Consider the following 19,383-nt stretch of genomic DNA (forward strand, 5'->3'; position numbering starts at 1 on the left):
CCAGGCCCCAGAGGAACGTTACAGTCTCTGACAACAGTGTGTCCACACATACATTCATAGGAAACACCAAATTTCAATAGAAAAGAGAGATTCAAATTTGAAATATTGGTAGTCATGACAAAGAGTTCATCAAGCAACGAGGCCATGACTGAAAGAAAGGGGATGCCATACATGCTGTAGTCGGAAATTGTGTCATATCTGAGGTGTAGTGAGACAAATGGAACACGTGAATACAATTTTGGCCTCCTGAGAGGCTACACAAGGTGTCAATGTTTCAATTATGTGCAGTTCAAGCAAATACACGTCTCTGTTCTAAACTACTGGTACATTTTGGCAGGTCAATACGAACACATAACTGCCGAGCCGTCTAATACCAGATGTATATAGAATTCTGTAAATAATTAAGTTAAGAGTAAAGACCAATTTTTTTTTCATTTTGCATGAACTTAAACAATCCAGTGAGGAAAACTAAGACGAAAAAGTTTCCAGGTGCTTCTTGCAATGTGCGAGACTGTGAATGACTGAACACATGCATACCTCTCTCTAAGCCCAATAGTCATTATAAATTCAGAATATAGATTAATAAATAGGCATGGGACGATTTGAAAATTTCATGTCACAATTATCCTGGCCAAAATGGTTGTGACTCACAATATTGTCCTGATAATCATAAAAAACATGCTTCAAATTCTTAAACAAACATCAAATAAGATGGATTTTCTGTAAAATATATATCCTACTTGATTTTAAAAACTTACTTATGGGCTGTAGCAAAATTAATATTTTGGTTAAAGGAACAACTACAGTAACATGCAAATCAAATCAAATAATTATGTTAGCGAGCTAGACAGCTTTTTCAAGTTACTTGTGATAATATTTAAGGTTATCTCGATAATACAAATTTACCACACTAAACTAATGATGTTGTTTTTATCCTGATCTGTGATAAAATCATATATTGTCCCAGCCCTACTAATGGTTTGATAAATGTACTCAGTAGATGTCATGTATTGTCATGTCCGACTACTTGGACCATCCCATCAAATGAACAGCCTTCATCGAGAGAAACAAAGCAGACAGAGGGTAGAAGCAAGGACAAACAACTCACAAAAAAGGCAAACACATCTGCGTCTGAGTCAAATATATAACGGTGGAAAATGACAGTTGGAGTACGACAGATACAGGCACAATTAAGGGGGAAGGGTACATTTTAAGCAATTAAGGCACTTTTGGACAAGAGTCACAGGAAAGGTTTACAATAACGATTACGTTTGATTGTCTACAATTGAAGTTAAATGTTTGTCCTGATAAAAGATCATCAACTAAATGTTCAAAAAAGGTTCACTCACCTGCATTTTTTGTCTATTAGTTAGGGTTAATTTCGAGAGCTAAAGCTTTATTAAGAAGCAGTGTGACTTCCTTGTTTGCTCATTATTCAATACTCATCGAAAAGTGAGAAAAAGCAAAGACCAATGCGTTAGCACAACTATCAAGATAATTTTTGCCATCACTAAGCCATGGGATCAGAGTACAATAAGCGGCGTGGCGAATGGATCACTTGCAGATGCAGCCAAATTTCAAAGAGCAAGCAAAGGGAATTTTAATTAAATTATAATCAGCTGTTGGGAGGTGTGTGTGCGCATTGTGTCCGTCCTTCAGACATGGTTACATGAAAAGGTTAAGGCTCATTACTGTGTCACATGACAAGGTCGACTGAGAAGCATCATTATGGTAGACTGAGCAGGGAAGACAGTGAGAGAAGAAAGAGTGAGGAAGAGCCTACACTGACCCTACGCTGCATAATTAGTGAAAGGAAAAGTCGGGTACTCTAGGTACTTTTCATATAGTTATAGCATCCTCTGTAATGACTCAACCAGGGTTGGAGGTTAACTTATTTTCGCCCACTTGCAACAGTGGCTGGTGGATTCCAGAATCTAGCAGCCACTTAAAAGATTACCATTGTTTTTTTGGCTGGTGAGTGAAGCAACTATTGTAGCATATTTTGTTGCTAATTTCCAATTAGTGTTTACCATGTACACAGCTTGTGTGCTGTAGGTAATGAGGAATGTACATTGATGAAATGTTACTGTATTTGTAGGACTTGTTTATTTTCCAGATTTTATTAAAAATCCATTTAAAATAAGCTTAATTGCATTTTCTCCCATTTTTTATGCAGGAAGCTTTACCTTTGAAGCTTAAACTTTGAAGCATTAGCACAGTAACTTTGGTATAGATGTGAAAATATTATCAGGGGGAAAGTCTGCTTCTTCTCAAAGGCTGAAAACGAGGAGCCGTATGTAACTGCTGTATAACATTTAACCAGGTAGCATAATGAGTAAAGACAGAAATATTGCAATGCTCATGTCTGCATGTCACATGTTTGTCAGCAATAAGCTAGAACTCTATAAAAGCTCAGCACATAATTTATAAGTGCACATTGTACCACATCCTCAGTAGAGAGGAAAGATACTAAAGAAAGGTTGTTTAACTAACACATTTAAAGGGAGGAGAGCCACTTCCACACAAAGTTATTTTACCTTCATCACCCCACAAAAATGACGGTCTACCAGTTATTACCTCCTCATTATAAAAACATTAACTAACACATGTTCACTGAAATCAATAAATCTGAGCCTGGTTAGTTGTTTAAGAAAAATGAGCTGGGGTGAAAAACTAGGGTCACATCAATACTCTAACGATTATTTTTAAGGGATCACTTTACAGGAAAACTGAAGGAGCAAAGGGCCTTATATATGCATTAATTTTACAGCATTAAACTTTGACCACAGGGAGACAGCTTAACCAAAAAGCTGTGTGGCTCATAAAATGTTATTTTAATAGGCCAAGAGCTGAACACAGACAGATGGACACACAAGGCTGTTGGTCTCTTGGATCTAGACAGATAGCACTCCTTTACTTTACTATTCACACTCTGACAAGCAGGCCTCATAGGTTGTTATCCAAAATCTCTTCTTGACCTAGTTCACTCCTCATCTGGCACTACTTATGATACAATGATGTCCCATCATGTGAAATAAAAATCAGAGCAGCTATCAGATGCCATTAGACTTCACACACAGGTATTAAGTCAGCACTTTAAGTCTAGGCTCTTTGGTAGTTGGAGCAAACTAATCTTTAGTCCTTGGTATAGAGAACAGCAAGCGTGTCAAATGTTGCTAAGTTAATTAACAAATATTGACGACAGCTGGGAAATAAGTGAAACAACAGGTTTGGGGAATTATCACTTCACACAGATGGAAAAGGACATGAATTTCAAATGAAAATTGAGAAGAAATGAGAATTAAAATGAAATCATTTTACCCACAATATTACCACATGTAAAACAGGTTCTAAATCACTTGTACATGTAATAAAAATGATGGAATGCCAGCAAGCTATAAGGCTGTGAAAGCTAAATCCTGTTTAAAAAGAAATATTTTCAGTGGCCTATGTGGAAGAAGGTCCAAAGAATTATCCATAGATGGGTTCAGATACATAAAAAGATATGAAAAGCTCAGCCATTACCACAGAGCCTTAAAGGTCTTTGTTACAAAAACTTTAAAATAGTTGAGTACTTTTGAAGTGTCCAATGGTACACAATGGTTGATTAAGCCGTGTCAGATGAATTCAATATAGTCTGCAGGCTTCACTTGTGTACTGAAGAGGGCAATGCTGAATGGGATAATTTTCATAAATACTGTCTTGAAAACAGGATTTTACTTCCACAATGAAGTAGTTAAATTTCAACTCACCGTCTGCAAACACATAAGAAAGCAGTAAAGAAAAAAAAAGGAACATAGAAAAGACAAAAACAAAAACAACAAAAAAGTCAAAGCAATCATGGATGCTGGACAAAAAGAATAAAAATATGCTACTTTGGGAATATTTACAGGACAAATGTTTGGAAAAAACATACATGTTGGCCAATAAGAAGTACTAAACAGTGGAAAACTAAAGTAGCTGGATGTGTATGGACATAAATAGATGAAAATTATTCATAAATACTTAATTATTAAATGGATAATGTTGCTATATTGAACAAACATGAATTGTATGCTGCATAATCCTTAAAGGGGGGTTGCTAAGTACAACACTGAGATAATATAATGTACTTTCTGTCTCTCTGGTTATTCCTACTCTCATTTAGAGAAATGTGGCCTACGTAATGCCAATACACTGTCTTACCTTTAAGTGCAATGACTTTGCTGGCTGGATTCATGATGGCGCTGTCGGCTGATATGGGCCTGCGGATAGGTGTATTGGGGTCTGCCATGTCAATGATCACCACCTGAGTCTGCTCGCCAACCTTCTCACGGATACAGATGAACTTATCCGACTCCATGGTTAGGGTGCTGAAGCCTATGTTGGCTGGATTGATCCCTAAGTTTTGGAGCTGAGAGAAAAGGAGAAAAAAATGGGGAATTAACTGCCACAATCTCATCTCCAGCCTGCAACTTGAAAAGAGGTAGTTAATTTAATTTTACTGCAAACCAGTGCAGTATTTCCCAAGAGATGCCCGGGCAACCATGTGGTGAAATAAACAGGGGAGAAAATAAGTTACTTAATTAACATTGTACACGTTAATTACAATTTTGCTGCTAGCCAAACAACAGTGTCCCATAAGGAAGCTCTAACTCTCTGGTCAGCTGCTTCGCACCGCCACAGCCAGCAGATGAGGTCATAAAGCCTGACACTGAGCAGCAGCTCTTTGGATACATAGAGCTGTGGCGTGGTCACAACGGTTAGAGAGCTGGGCGGAGGGCTAATCCAACGCCAAGTTCTCAAACCATGGCCCACAGAGGCAACAAACCTTATTACACAACACTATAATCTAACTGCAGTCTGAATACCAGCAGCTGATCGAGGTCTGACTTCTAACAACCTATTGCATTGGGTTGAGATGCATTTCATCAAGGCTATGGGTAGCACTACTGTTGCATGGCAATTGTGCCTCAACACCCGTCCTGACAATCACCTGTGTTAAACGATAAATACTAAATTGAATAAGCCAACAAAAGTCTAACACAGTTCAGCACTGTGGCTTCTGTTTCCCTTATTTCTCTGGTGTCCCAGCAGAACAAACAATGTGATACAGGACATAAAGAGGTTTAACCTGCATAAAAACTAAAGCCTGCGGCTGTGGGTGAAATGCTTTGCAGCACATAACACCAGCAAGCTCTGCAGCCCAGTTTACTGCCAAGGCTGGAAACAGGGCATCCTGCCTGCCTCACACAAACCCTGACACAGCACTACCTACTGAGGGCACTGCCAAAACAGCTCTGGGCAGCAGTGTCAAGACTTTGGTACAAGTACAAGCCATGTATCATTGTTACAAAATGAATTAACTGCAAAACAAATTTTAACATCAACACTGGACATGGCAAATGACAAAGTGCAATCATTACACAGACGACAGAACTGCAGTGTCTTCCTGCTAACAAATTGCAATGAAAAAGCTGCAGTGAAGTAAACCTGAAGGAAATGAAACTACCAAAACATGTCCTATAGACCATGCTTGCTGTTGCAACTTCCTCTACTTTCGCAAACTTTCAGCAATACACAGTTGTACAAATGTTGTATAACCACGTGAGACCATTTGGGAGAAGGATGTTGTGCACTTGAAATGCAGTGGCTCTCTAGATACATCTTACAAATGTATTTGTTGCCATTTATTTGCACTGTGCCATTTGAACTGTCACATTTGCCATAACTGACCACATTAAATTATTTCTACACAGTAAATAAGACACCATATTACCCTAAACATTAACTCACAACAAAGGAATATACAAATACAATTTATTAAATACAAATACTGACATTATGTATTTGGATCATTATAATTTCCCCTCCTAAGACTGCAAAAATGTTTGTTTTTAAACAGGGAATCCTCAACTTATTCATCATATTACAGCAACACAGCAGCAATAAGTTGTGTGCAAAGCTGCAGGAGCAGAAATCTACGAAACAGTTCTCTCTTGAGAATTAGACCCCATATCTGAATTAGATTACCTGTATAAATAATGGTTTAATAAAATGTCTACAAATCTGTCCAAACCTCTCTTCAGCAGACAGTCGTACATGGACGTTTACCCATGGTCATTAATAACTGATAACTCTATTATACAATTACATAAATACAATTTATCTAAAGGTAGTAGCTGAATTTACATTTTAATGGCTGGTGTTCAGTATTCAAATGGCAAGTATTAATGACTTCTTTACTTTACCAACTGTAGGTGTGAGCATATTCATAATTTGTGGGTCCCTAATTAAAATGTTTAAATGTCAAGAATAGTGCTGGGAACACAAATTGGGTCTCTTCCAGAAAGCCTACTCATCTCACCAGCCAGAGCTACAATGTAAGTGCTCATTTCAAGGCTTGCTAATGATAAAATGTGACTTCACTGTCTGCAATTTGCCGTAGTTGAACCCTAATCAGCAAACAGAAACCACAGTTCCAGGAATTGCTCAACGAAATGGGAACACCTTTTATCAATGGCAGGACACACCCTCCACTCAGCCTGCCCCACCCACATTCTTTCACCAGTGTGTAACCTGGTTCCCTCTCAATGACACTGCGATAAATGACCTTACAGAAGAACAAGTGTTACTACCTGCTATGAGGAAAGAACTGAAAACTGAGCAGTAGCAAGCTTTCATCACACTGTTTCATGTTGGGGTTTTTTTTTACTGTGGAGGCTGACATCATGCAGTAACGTCATTGGAGCTTCTGTGCCTGTTATCGCTGCCATTGTCCGGTATGGAAGCCTTGTTTACTAAGGCAACATTTATTTAAACGCCAGACAAAGAGAAAGAGGGAATATTATTTAGACACTGGATAGATCTGCTTTCACTGTACCAGTAAAGTTACAGTTAGCATTATCAGATCTCCATAAAAACTGCAATCTTCCTGTAAATAGACTTACTAAACAGTTACTCTTCTCCGTGAGAATATTAGAAAATGTCCACGTTGTAGCTTTGAGATCCCAGACAGTGTGAATTCACTGTTTGCTTTTCCTTAATTTGTCACTCTAATCTCTGTAAACCAGACAGAGGTATGTCTAGGTATTAAACAGAAGAAGAGGGTTATCCTCTATCATTACACAATAGTTTTCTAGACAGATTTACGTACGTCCTGTGTCTCTCACTCTCACTCTACCATCTGCCATCTATTCTGGGATCAGGAGGAAGCCCTTTCATTCACAATGAATAGCATTCGTAAAACAGGAAAGAGCACTGTGGCCTAATCACAATGAATATGTTACCTCTGTCCTTTGGAATAAAGAACAACAAACATAGACAGATGTTACACAGCTGGAAGAGAGACCACACCACGGTTTGGTCTGTCAGACTGGTTTGCTGTGGAAACCTGATAGTAAAACACTGCTGTGGACTAAAGCTGCTGTGACATCAATGAGCAGGAATTTGGGTGAAAGCAGGTCAAACCAGTGGAGCTACAACCAATGTGGAAAATCATTTAGTCATCGAGTCTAGCCTGCCCTGAACTCGATGCTGCTGCTTTTAGCTCAGCTGTTAGCACACGCTTTCATGGGCTAGCTAAAAACTTTTGAATCAATGAGGTGAAAGGGGAGCACAAGGGAGACTGGACAGCAGTCTAGGGGACGAGTAAGAAGAAAGGGTTAGGTATACTCTATCATGATAATCAACCTACAACCAAATCAGGTGATTCTGTACAAAATATGTAGTATTAAAGCTTGTTAAAAAAAAGAGAAGAAGAACCTTCAAGAGGAGGAAACTAGTGTTGACAAGACTAGGTCAGCTATCCAGTGCAATGGCAGAAACAAACTGCCAGCAAGAAACATAGTGACTCACTATTACACTAAGCATTGCTATCATTAGTCCCTTGAAAAACCATTAACTCAACCTCACTGCCTCACTCTATTCTGTTCACGAACAGAACTGTGCCATCAATGACATGACATTATGGAAGGGCATGTCCCAAATTAGAGTCTCTGCAAGGCCAAATGTGGTGGACAAGAGACAGCACAATTGCCATAAAAATAATATGAGTGCCCAAGAAAGCTCCAGGGTTAATGTCAACAAGTTTATAGTATCACAAAATGAATTTACTGCTTACTCACTGGATGTTTTGCTAAAGATTTACTACAGTTACACCAATCAGTCAAATTAACACAATGATCTACTACTGCTTGGAGGAATAAGTGCACGTGGTTGTAGAGGAATAAGTTGACATAAAGTATGCCACAACTACTGATAAAGTATGCCCTAGTTGACATTTTTAAACATGATCAAAGTCTATAGGCATTTTCGGACAGAACAGTTATGGGGACTCCCTGAGTGGAACGGCTGCAGAGCCTATCAGTGGACACTGTGTTGTCATGGTGGTTATCGTAGCTGCATTGGTTAAATTCTACTAATCAACAGACACTTACGTCTCTGGACTAATCACAGTGCACCTCTTATGCTGGGAGAGAACCTACTCTGATATTGGAGCAAAACAAAACAGTGTTCTAAGAACTACAATTGTTCCCTAATTCTTGTGGTGCGGAGACAGTAAAAAGGCAGTTCTTAGAAAAATGTTTTTTGAACTGTGTAAGCAAGTGCACTGTAAAGCATATATCTGTCTAATACAACCCTGCATACAGAAAAGTTGGGACACTGTAAAACGTACCAGAATTTATCGAAACAGAATGTGTGTATTTACAGAAAAAAAAATGAAATATCGTTTCTTTGTACTGTATTCAGTTGAATAAAGGTCAAATATGATTTGTAAATCTAATAATAAGGGAATAAGGGTTGCACTTAACATTGTTTGCTAGTGTCTAATGGAGTTGCAACACAGTACTTCAACTGTGAAAACACTGACCTAGGCATAAAATTATTTGAACACCCTTGCATGTGGACCTTTGAGTGTTTTACTGCAACTGGTGTAATAGGCATAGATTTGATAAGGGTCCCAAAAAACCCAAATATTTGTATTTCACTCCTGCCCCATAACTATAAATGATGCATCATGCAACCCTAATGAGAATGTTTTCTTGCTTGTTTGATCTGATCCATGGTTAACAGTCATCCAGCTCAGAGTACATATGATTTCTCATAAGCAAGCTCAATCAAACTGAGTGAAATTGAGCTGATAGTTGCTTTTAAATCTTACAGAGACAATGAATCAGCAAGTAGATTTGAACTATTCCTATCAATCCCAAGGGAATCCCAGCTGCTGATTTAACCTGTATGCTCTTCCTTCAAAGGAAAGCAGCAACTTGCTCAGCAGAAAAAAGGCCTATGTGTGTCCTGCACATGTAAAGTTCAAGGCAGGGCAGGGAAGGATGTGCTATGTAATGTGCTGAGGCTTGCAGCACTTCATTGCAGTGCTCCACAACAGGAAACCAGGGACCCATTGTCTACCAGGACTGAAACAACAGGCCTGCCCAGTGCTGCCTCCTCCACTACCATGTGACACTGGTGGGGGACATGTGACCAACCCAGGGTGAGGAGCAAGAGGGCTGCCTTTACTGTTAGATAAAGAGACGGGGGCAGAAGAAAGGAATGTGTGCATTTCTGGAGCCCATCCATCTCTACTCCGGGCCAGTTCTGCTGAGGTGGTTTTGGGACTGCAGTTTCCTTTTTCCCACAAATGCACACTTTATCTTACATTTAGACAGTGCTGCAGAATGTCAAGTGCACAGCAGATCTGTATCCTCACAGGCCTGTCACGAGATATCAGCTGGTCAGTTACTAGCACAGTTCAAAGGGCAACATGAAAACCTTGTCGGGTGGCATTTAAACAGCACAGAACCATAAACTGCAGTAGGAATGTAATGGTACAGGTATGGGCCACAAATAAATGAAAATTACTATTAAATACCAATGAGAATAAATCTAAATTACATGCATTTTGTGTCAGTACTGCCCGATATAAAGTCCAATCTAAACAGGGAACTGAATACTTACTCAGGCCACTAACTTCTGATTTAAAACAACCCACATTTATCTGAATTAACTTAACTACTAATTACACTTATTTTTCCTTCCCCTTATAGCATCATTCTGGGAAAATGTATAAACTTTCCTCACAGCTTTCCTCTGACAACAGAACAATGATACAGTCCAATCATACATTGCTCTGTCATGAAAATGTAATTTTAGTGGCCTGGGTTTTATTTTATTTATTATTATTACATTATTTTATTCCTTTTGGTTATAATAACATTCTATTAAAAAAAAAGTTAGCTGGAATCTGATGATATTGTACAAATGAATGAATATGAATGAAAACATCTGCAATTAAAAAAAATAAAATACTGAAATAAATGTTTTTTTTAAATATATGATAACACCATTTCTAGGTCTTCTGAAGAAACTATACATTGTTAATTTATTTTCTTTTTTTTGCACAATATGGTTCTTGGTGGGTATTTTGTCACTTATTTAGCTAGGAGAGTTAACTGATGACATGTTTTGTAAACATAACAGATTACTGTGTATGCTTACAAAACATCCACATATGCAGAGAAACATAACATATCATTATGAGTACTCTTAAGAAATACTATGTTCAATAAGATTGCGCTTTCCCCTCCACAAATCATCAACAGTGCCTATTCGGCATTGCAAAGAAAACCTGGCTTGTCCAACCCAGAGGACTAAATACTATACGCAAGGGAAGCCTCTGTCAACAAAAGTAGACAGCATGTTGTCATTACATAAAAAGAATTAAGAGCCCATTTTAATTGTTACAGACAGCCCTCTCCCAGGTAGGGGTGGCTACTGAGGACCAGTCTTAAATGGATACTAGTTCCTTGTTAATCAAAACAGTTATCCGTTACACATCCATATAATGTTACCTACTCTCAGTTTGCTAGGATAAGAGGTGAACATAAACTGAGTGCACTATGTTGTGTGGGTTGAAAGATGAGGTGCTAAGTTATAGGTATTTAAAATGACACTTGTGCAATTAAAGTTCTTTAACTGGAGTCTGCACTACACTATATAAATGGATGATATATGAAAATGCAAGCTATGCAAGTTGACCGGATGACAGAGGACACACAACTGCAAACTTTAAGGGAGAGGGAGGGAGGGAGGAAGACAGAGGGAGGACAGGGTAAATGCTTGCTTTTAATCTGTTGTAGGCAATGTACATCTGGCCGTGTATTTAGCTCCCCACACTAGGTCCAGAAAACTAAATCCTGTAGAAAATCTTAGTTTGAGCATAATTTCAATTTTGACATATTTGACCATTCATAAAGTTAATATTAATAAAGAATTAACTTTTCAACTAGCACATGTCACTTCTGTTATCCACTTAAATCTCCAAATGTTTTGTTGAAGCAGAAGTTAGAATTACTGTAGCTGATGAAGTGATGGCATTTACATAGTAATTTTTACGTACAGGAAACAGAGTTGATCTGTTGTTTACAAATATGCAATATTTGCGGTAATGGAATCACAGAATCTGTCAGGCTCAACTTGCACAAGTGGTGTGGTGTGAAGTGGTGGAGCAAACTTGGTTGGTTAGAAAAAATGTTATATGGACCTTTTCTGCTGAGCATGCATCCTGTAATAGCTGTGTGAAAAAATCATGACAGCACCAAAGCAGCCATAAGCTAATGTCAGGTTGGTCTCTCTAGGATCATGTGACTCTACTGTAAGCTCTGAGACCTCCTTCCTGCAACCTGGAGCCATGCAAGCATCTTATAGTACCTGACTTACATAATTGTGACAATACTTTTCTTATACAGATTTCAGGTCAAATAATACAGCTCTAATATTCTGCATGACCATCTCAAGTGAGGTATGCTGTGAAACATGAATGAAACAGCATATGCAGATAATGCATAAGTGATAGTTGCTTGAGATCCCTTGGGAGTTGATTAGTCACACAAAATGACCTTGTGATGTGTCAATGACACAAATCAAAGAAAGCATACAGTTCATATCACAGATCTACAGCAAGGTATGGTAAGTGATCTGCACAAAACGCAACATGTTATTGTATTATTATGCAAAAATAAGTAGCATAATATTGACATAAAATAGACATATCAGCAAGTATGAATGACAAGAAGCTATTTGAAGTTTCATTCAGCTAATTTCATGAAATCGTATAGATAAATTCAAAAGCTACCAGAATAATACCAAATGGCTAGTGTTAGAAGCTTTTCTCTGCGCTGAAGATGAAATATAATTTCAATTTTAATTCACAGTACTGAAAGTAATTCACCACTTCTGTATTGCGGTCTCTTTTCACTCCCACTCGTACAATCACTTAACAAAGGAGTCAGAAAACATCCCATAATCATTTCATTCTAACTGTATACACAAAAGATATTTGCATAACTTTGTAAAGCTCAGTTTCAATATAATATTTTGTGATTGGCCTTCATATTAACAAATAAACTTCTAAAACTAAGATAGCAATAACACAGGGTGATGTACCACACTGTGACTTGTGTTGAATTTTATGAGGATTTGTTACATGTCTTTTGTTTTCACTACATCAACTGCAAACAAAAATGAAAAAAAAAATAATAATAAAAATGAAATCCAAGGACAGCATCCACCTGCTTTGAACAAGAACAACCCAACCTTGCTAAATCTGTAAGAAATAAGAATAAATAATAAGACCAGGAGGCCTGAGTGCAAACATTCCTTCTGCTGAGCTGTCACTTAACAAGATACTCAAAGTGACAATCTACTAAAATGGTACTGGCCCTGACCTCTGACCTCAATTCAAGGATCAGTTTCAAAACACTGTTATCATTACTAAGTGTTGAGCAGAGACAGTGCTTCTTATAAATTAAGCAAAACTTGAAAAATGAAAGTGCCTGGATCACAATTTAATAGTCTGCATTTAGCCCAAAGTTGTCTGTCTCAAAAGCCTAAGAAGCCCAAAGCTGTTTGTGTTCAACAGGCTAGAAAACAAATAACAAGAATGAATAAACAAATGATTTTCTTGCAGCCAAACAGTAAAGAGATCACATTTCTCATCTGAAGCCTGACGGAAACACCAAAAGTTACTATAATTTATTCATTACATCTTGAAAGTCAGCACTCCAGACTTAATCCAAGCATGAATAGCCGTAAATGTTTCCACTTCCTCAACCTGACCAACTGGCAGGTTTATTAGGGTTATAGTAAAGGTGTGGCCATTTAAACCAAGAGGGCAGGCTACACAGGCCTGCACAATCAAGGATCTATGTTTCTTGTATTGAGAAAATGTGTACTACAAGCTTTATTATTATTATATCAAACAGAGAGTTTCTCTCACGGACATCAGAAGCAAAGAAAGTCATTCTCTGTAAATGCTTGAGGCTCAGCCAACTTTGACAAAGTCATTCAACATGTATAGTCGGATAGCTATCTTACAAGCCAACAAACCACATGACCATTTCTACAACCTGCCAACGTGATTTCCTCCTGAGGTCGCATAATCACTTTCAGTTATAAGTAATAGGACAATGCATATGTAAACGCCACACAAACAAATTAACTATAAAAGTAGAAATAATTTTGACTTTTACATTTAGCTGTCACTTTATTATGTCATGGCAAGAGGTGTACAAAATGCGGATCAACCACTGTAACATAATGAGTAGCTATTACATTTAAAGTAGTTCAAACAGTCACCCTTATCGCAGTATTGACAGAGCTCGTTACTAACGTACTATAGCAGTGTGTAACGAGAAAACCAATACTTTTTCTGAGAATGTGTTCATGGCCGATATAACTTACTAAAAATCGGCAGAGATGACACACTAATGATAACGACTTAATATGTTCACACCTTCTGTTTATGAATTGTAGATTTTCGTCATTTATATCACGAATAAGGGTGGCGAGTCAAAGTGTTAGCAAGAAGGCTAGATGCTAACTAAGATAAACGTCATCCACCCTGCCAAGCTAGTTAGCATAGCTAGCATAAGCTAACTCAGCTTGTGTTAGCAATCCCTATAACTTGTGTCTGAGAAGTCTCTGGAGCCACTGGGAATTCCTTAGCTATTGCGACTGAAAGGCAAACTTTACCGAACAATTTAACCATTCATTCATCCACATACCTGCAGGTGCTCCTGAAAGCGAATAGGCAGGATCTGAGCCATGGCGGTTCCTCTCTCACTCTCCTCCGGTTTCTACTAATGCTAACAAACTACGACTTCTTCTCTCAGATCCTAGCCGGACAGCCAGGGGGGGCACTAGTCTAAAGTCCAAATTAATTAATTCTAAGCTTTGCGTAAATCGTGCTGTCGGTGTGATGGTACTTTTTTATTCGTCCCTAAACTGTTTACTTGCGGGCTTCCCCTGGCTAACGACTGACGGCCGCTACACCGACTCCTTGGTCCTGCAATGGCGGAGTGGAGGCTGGTCTGCAGAGAAAACATCCCGGAAATGGAAGTGCATTCAATAAGGCGGATGGATACAGAGTCACACTTTTTTTAAAAAGTGCTTTATAGCACATATAATCACTAGTTTATTCGTAAATTTTAGAATATTTAATATATATTCAATATTCTCTTTGAACCGCCACACAGCGACACAAGATTTCAACATAAAGATATGTAAGAATAAATGAAAGACTGGGACTATTTCTTTCTATTCGCCCTTTGATTTTTGCCACATCATTCGTCTTTGTAAATTAACGTCAGTCCTACGTGTTGTACACTTGTTCCTCTCAGCCAATCAGGACGCTCAGAACTCAAGCCAGAAATGCAAGTTTTTCTTGCTCTCAATAACCATATAATAGTCAACATTAATTGTATTTGAATGAGTTAGTAACATATGCTTCCGGTCAGCACGCTTTTTTTATCATCTCATCACAATTAACTATTTATTTGGCTTTTATTTGAGAGTATTGGTAAATATCAACAATTTACTTTAAAATGAATGAACTTTCACCTTCACTAATGATCTGGACACACAGTGACAAACCATTTATATCTAAAGTGAAGGAAAAATAATATTAGACCACCCTTATATTCTTCAATTTATTGTTCATTTTAATGCCTGGTAAAACTAAAGGTAGGCTATATTTGTTTGGACAGATATAATGATATAATAATGATAACAACAAAAATAGCTCATAAGAGTTTAATTTAAGAGCCATTTTCCATGGTTTTCTCTATGATGATTCTGGTTATTGTCAAGAAAGCCATGGAGAATGGCTAGATGTCAGCTCTTAAATTAAACTCTTTTGAGCAATTTTTGTTGTTATCATTATATTTGTCCAAACAAATGAACCTTTAGAGGTATCAGGCATTAAAATGAACAAGAATGCAAGGAGAAAACAAGGGTGGTCTAATATTTTTTTTCCATGACTGTATATATCACATTAACTTGCACAATCACTGGGTAATGTGTCAGGATACGTTCTCTGGTATTCATCACAGCCGTTTTCATGACACAAGCAGACTGATTCTTACTGACACAGTTGTCCTACACTGGGGCTGGGCGACCAAAAGTCAAATCCCGATATATTTACGCTGAATATCGATATACGATATATATCCTGATATTTTTATCGCAAAGTGAGAGCAAATATTCAGTCAAAGTCAAAGCCAAATGTGACATATTGAAACTGTTTATTTAGAGGAGTACCTTTTTTTAGATCAAAGCTCCATAAAGTGTTCATTAAAAAAAAAAAAATTAAATAAAAATAGCCTATGAAATAAATATATTTATATGAGAAAAGAATAATAAACATTACAAAATAACTAAATATGACAAACCCTTGTAAGGGCAGCATTTATATTTAAAGAAACAAATTGTTTTTAACTATACCAATATATGCGATATGGTTTAATTCCATATCACATTTAAAAATATATCGATATATTTTTTATATCGTCCAGCCCTATCCTACACCAACTAGTAAGCAAAGCAAAATATGATATGATGTAAAGTATTTTTTTTAACGCATCCTTTCATAGAAATGCAACTAGATACGCAAGAAATAAGCACTTGTTCATGTGATTTTCCCAAGACAATCTGAGAAATAACTAGAGACCATCTTGCCGCAATGTCCCTACTTCCAGCGCCTTCACTCAGACAACACCCATCTTCCAACTCTGCCTTCATTTTAATCTCAACTACAGTTTTGTGGCTGCATCTTGCACAGTTATGACGTTATTGCGTTGACAAAATCTGTCCACAGACAGGGTGTGAACTACAGGGGGGCGAGTGGGAGCTTGGCTCGTCTCAATAAAACATGAGCTCCTCTGACAACATGATCTGGGAAAAAAATGACAATATGCTTTTTTGCCATGCAATTTTTTGCATCTTTATCATAATGGATCATGCTTTAAATAAGGATATTTTTGAAGGATGATTCTTGCACAGGGGCGGGAGTCATTATTAATTCACTTTAATAAAGATACCACCATACATTTTTTTCTTGAAATAATGCTGTGATGGGTAACTTGCCATGTTGATGAGGACGTAATCTCATATGCAGCTTAACATGCTCGGTTTTTAATTTCAAACAAATACATTTGTGTGTTTTGCTAATTGATCTGTCTGTTTCATTTGTGCTATAGAATCCAATAAGCTACATCACTCCACAGAGTATACTTTGCCCTAATTTACATTGTAGTACAGCCGTATAGTATCATACCATGGTCTGGTGTCTGGAAGAGAAAAGGTTTGTTGTAGTCATTAACTGATTACTAAATATCAGATGTGCTGACATAAAGCAAGTTGGCCCAGATGCTTGCTGCTATGAATGTTTCTTTGCAACAAGCATAACTGTCCTCCAGTCAGCACTCACAACCCCATTCAAAACTGCAAACTACTCAAAACCGCTGATGTGGTAATTCCAGCCACAGAAGGTGTCTCCAGGTCTATATTTTGCCGTGATGACACACACAGACACACAAACAAACACAGACACACAACAGGAAATAAGAATAACAGCTGCACGTTGTCTAGAATTAAGCCTATAAAATAATGACATCTTCACAAAGTCTGTAGCAGAGTGTTTTTTGTCAGAATGATGCAATTTCTGTTGGGTGGAGTGTGCACGCAAGTGATCATTTCCCTTTTTTACATCCACAATTTCTGTTGGCAAAGGATGTAACTTTATTGCTCAATGTAAAACTGATGCTGGGAAAGTCGTTCCTCAAACTAGCTGACCTCTCAGCATATCCTTCTGCTGAGCCAGCCATTGTGGCTTCTGAAGAAAAAAGTGCTTGCAGGAAAATGAGTAAATGACATTTGCCAATCACAGATAATGTCATGATGCAGTAAGATCCCAAAACTTTTCCATGCAAGGACACCAAGATATGGTGTGAAAATAGACACCTTTTTTAGAGTTGTGTCCAAGCAACGGTCATCTGAGAACATACGTTTTGTTTATGATAGGTGGTGACATAAGAGAGGCTTAGGGTTAGGTTTTTTAAACAATAATAATAGCTGATGAATAATGAAAATACACAAAAGATGACTTAAAGATTAAATTCAGTAATATACTGCAAACAGCGCTGACATATGCATGTTTCCTTTTTTTTTTTTATGATTAATTTATTAAGCTATTTGTCAGGGACAATGCAAACAACATTGTAACAGCGTACTGTCCCTCTTTGGCTTTTCTTCTTAAAAAGACATATAAACATCTCATTATCAACAATACATTAGTTAACTAGAGTAAAAAGGGTTTGCACGTTTGTATTTTCTAATTTTTGTAATTCATGGCGATATATATTTATGTGTATGTGCATAGTGTTATGGGTATGTGTGTTTGTGTGCATGTGTGCATGTAATCTTTGTAAAAAATTTGAGGTTAAATGATGTGAAAAAGTGCATCAAGTGTAAAAGCTCTGAATGTATTGAAAGTTTAACATCAGTCTTTAAATGCTGATGGAAAATCTCCAAAATAACAACATTATATTCACATCAGCTCCTTTTCAAAATCACATGCATCTGTGTGCTTCCAAACATTTTCCATGCAGATTCATTTACAGACAACAAATCAAGTTACTTTCAAAAGCATACTTAACAATTCATTAAATCAAACCATAAATAATGCTAAATTCCCCATTGAGTTATTTTTTCTATTTTCTATTTTCTTTTTTTTGTGGTGTCATAATAATGAATTGTCCCAAGAGCACCAGAGTCCTACAAAACAACATCTGGATTGTGATCCATCCAGAATGATCATCTGGCCAAAGGAAAAAAAGAAAAAGAAAAAACGGACTAAAACATTTCACAATCAAATGTTAAGGGGAAGTGTTGAGGATAGGATATACAATTTTACAAAACGTTTATGAAAGACTTCCTGCACTGTAAACCCGCATCACATTACATAAATCTAGAGTGTTAAATGTTTCATTTAAAACTCACAAATGAGATTTACCACCGATGTGTCTATAAATAATATCTGATCGGGTCTGAATGTATTAATAAACCACCTTAAAAATACAATATAACTCAATCATGAATGAAACACCCAAATGATTGGTTTTGTGCTCCAAAGCATCACTGAATGAATTTCAGAGAAAACCAGTCACTGCTGAGATGACAGAGGATTGTATGGAGCATCAACAGCAGTTTCATATCCCGTATTCTGAAGATTAAATTGATTTGTTTTGTTCCCCACCTGGGATCAGGTCTAATAAACCTGGACCAAAGCAGGTAAGTCATATGTTTGCTGATCTATAATCTCAGAGGGTGTAGTGGAGCCGTCCTGAATGGACCATTCACGCTGCTGTTGCCATGGATTCACAGAGCGAGGAAACGCCAGACTCAGACACTAACAGAGAAGCCATGTGTGCCACGATAAAAGACTGGCCTTTGGACTCAGACAGGCCGGCTGAGGATGAGATTAGCCTCAGGCTCCAGAATGAAGAGCAGCACTGGTGCTTCTGCAGCCTTTGGCCTTGTCTCTCTTTATAGACTCTCGAACAAGATGTCTCCATCTGTACTTAACCTCCTCGGACCCAGAAGAAAAATGTTTATATAGTATTATTATTTACAAGTGCATCCCAATAAATTAGAATATCATAGAACGTTTATTTATGTCAGTAATTCAATTCAAAAAGTGGAAATAACACATTATATGGACCCATTACACACAGAAGGAAACATTTCATGTATTAATTTATTTAATTTCCTCTAATTATAATGGTTATGGCTTGTATTTAATTAAGACCTAAAAATCTCAAAATAATTTGAATATTACAAAAGACCAATTTTAAAAAGTCTGTTTAATATGGGAATGTTGGCCTCTGAAAAGTATGTCCATCTATATGACTCAATACTTGGTTGGGACTAATTAATACTGGAAATTGAATTTTCCATGATATTCTAATGTATTGAGATGCACCTGTACATATTTTGAAGTAGTTTGAATGTAACATTTTTGTTCTAAACATTTTTATTTGTTTATTTATTTTTATAGCATGTCCC

The 19,383-nt window shown here is 37.3% G+C and overlaps 1 protein-coding gene across 1 annotated transcript in view; it reads right to left on the minus strand.

Moving 5' to 3' along the window:
* Positions 1-14,348, minus strand: part of cltca (clathrin, heavy chain a (Hc)) — a 37,663-nt gene extending 23,315 nt beyond the window's left edge. The window contains exons 1-2 of the mRNA XM_059351044.1: positions 14,046-14,348; positions 4,186-4,393 (exon numbers count right to left, since the gene is read on the minus strand). Of these exons, the coding sequence (XP_059207027.1) occupies positions 4,186-4,393; positions 14,046-14,087 (250 nt within the window). The 5' untranslated portion in view covers positions 14,088-14,348. The remainder of the gene's footprint in view (positions 1-4,185; positions 4,394-14,045) is intronic.
* Between the last annotated feature and the right edge of the window lie 5,035 nt (positions 14,349-19,383).

Source organism: Centropristis striata, chromosome 15, assembly GCF_030273125.1.
Source record: "Centropristis striata isolate RG_2023a ecotype Rhode Island chromosome 15, C.striata_1.0, whole genome shotgun sequence".
In the NCBI taxonomy this organism is placed as follows: domain Eukaryota; kingdom Metazoa; phylum Chordata; class Actinopteri; order Perciformes; family Serranidae; genus Centropristis; species Centropristis striata.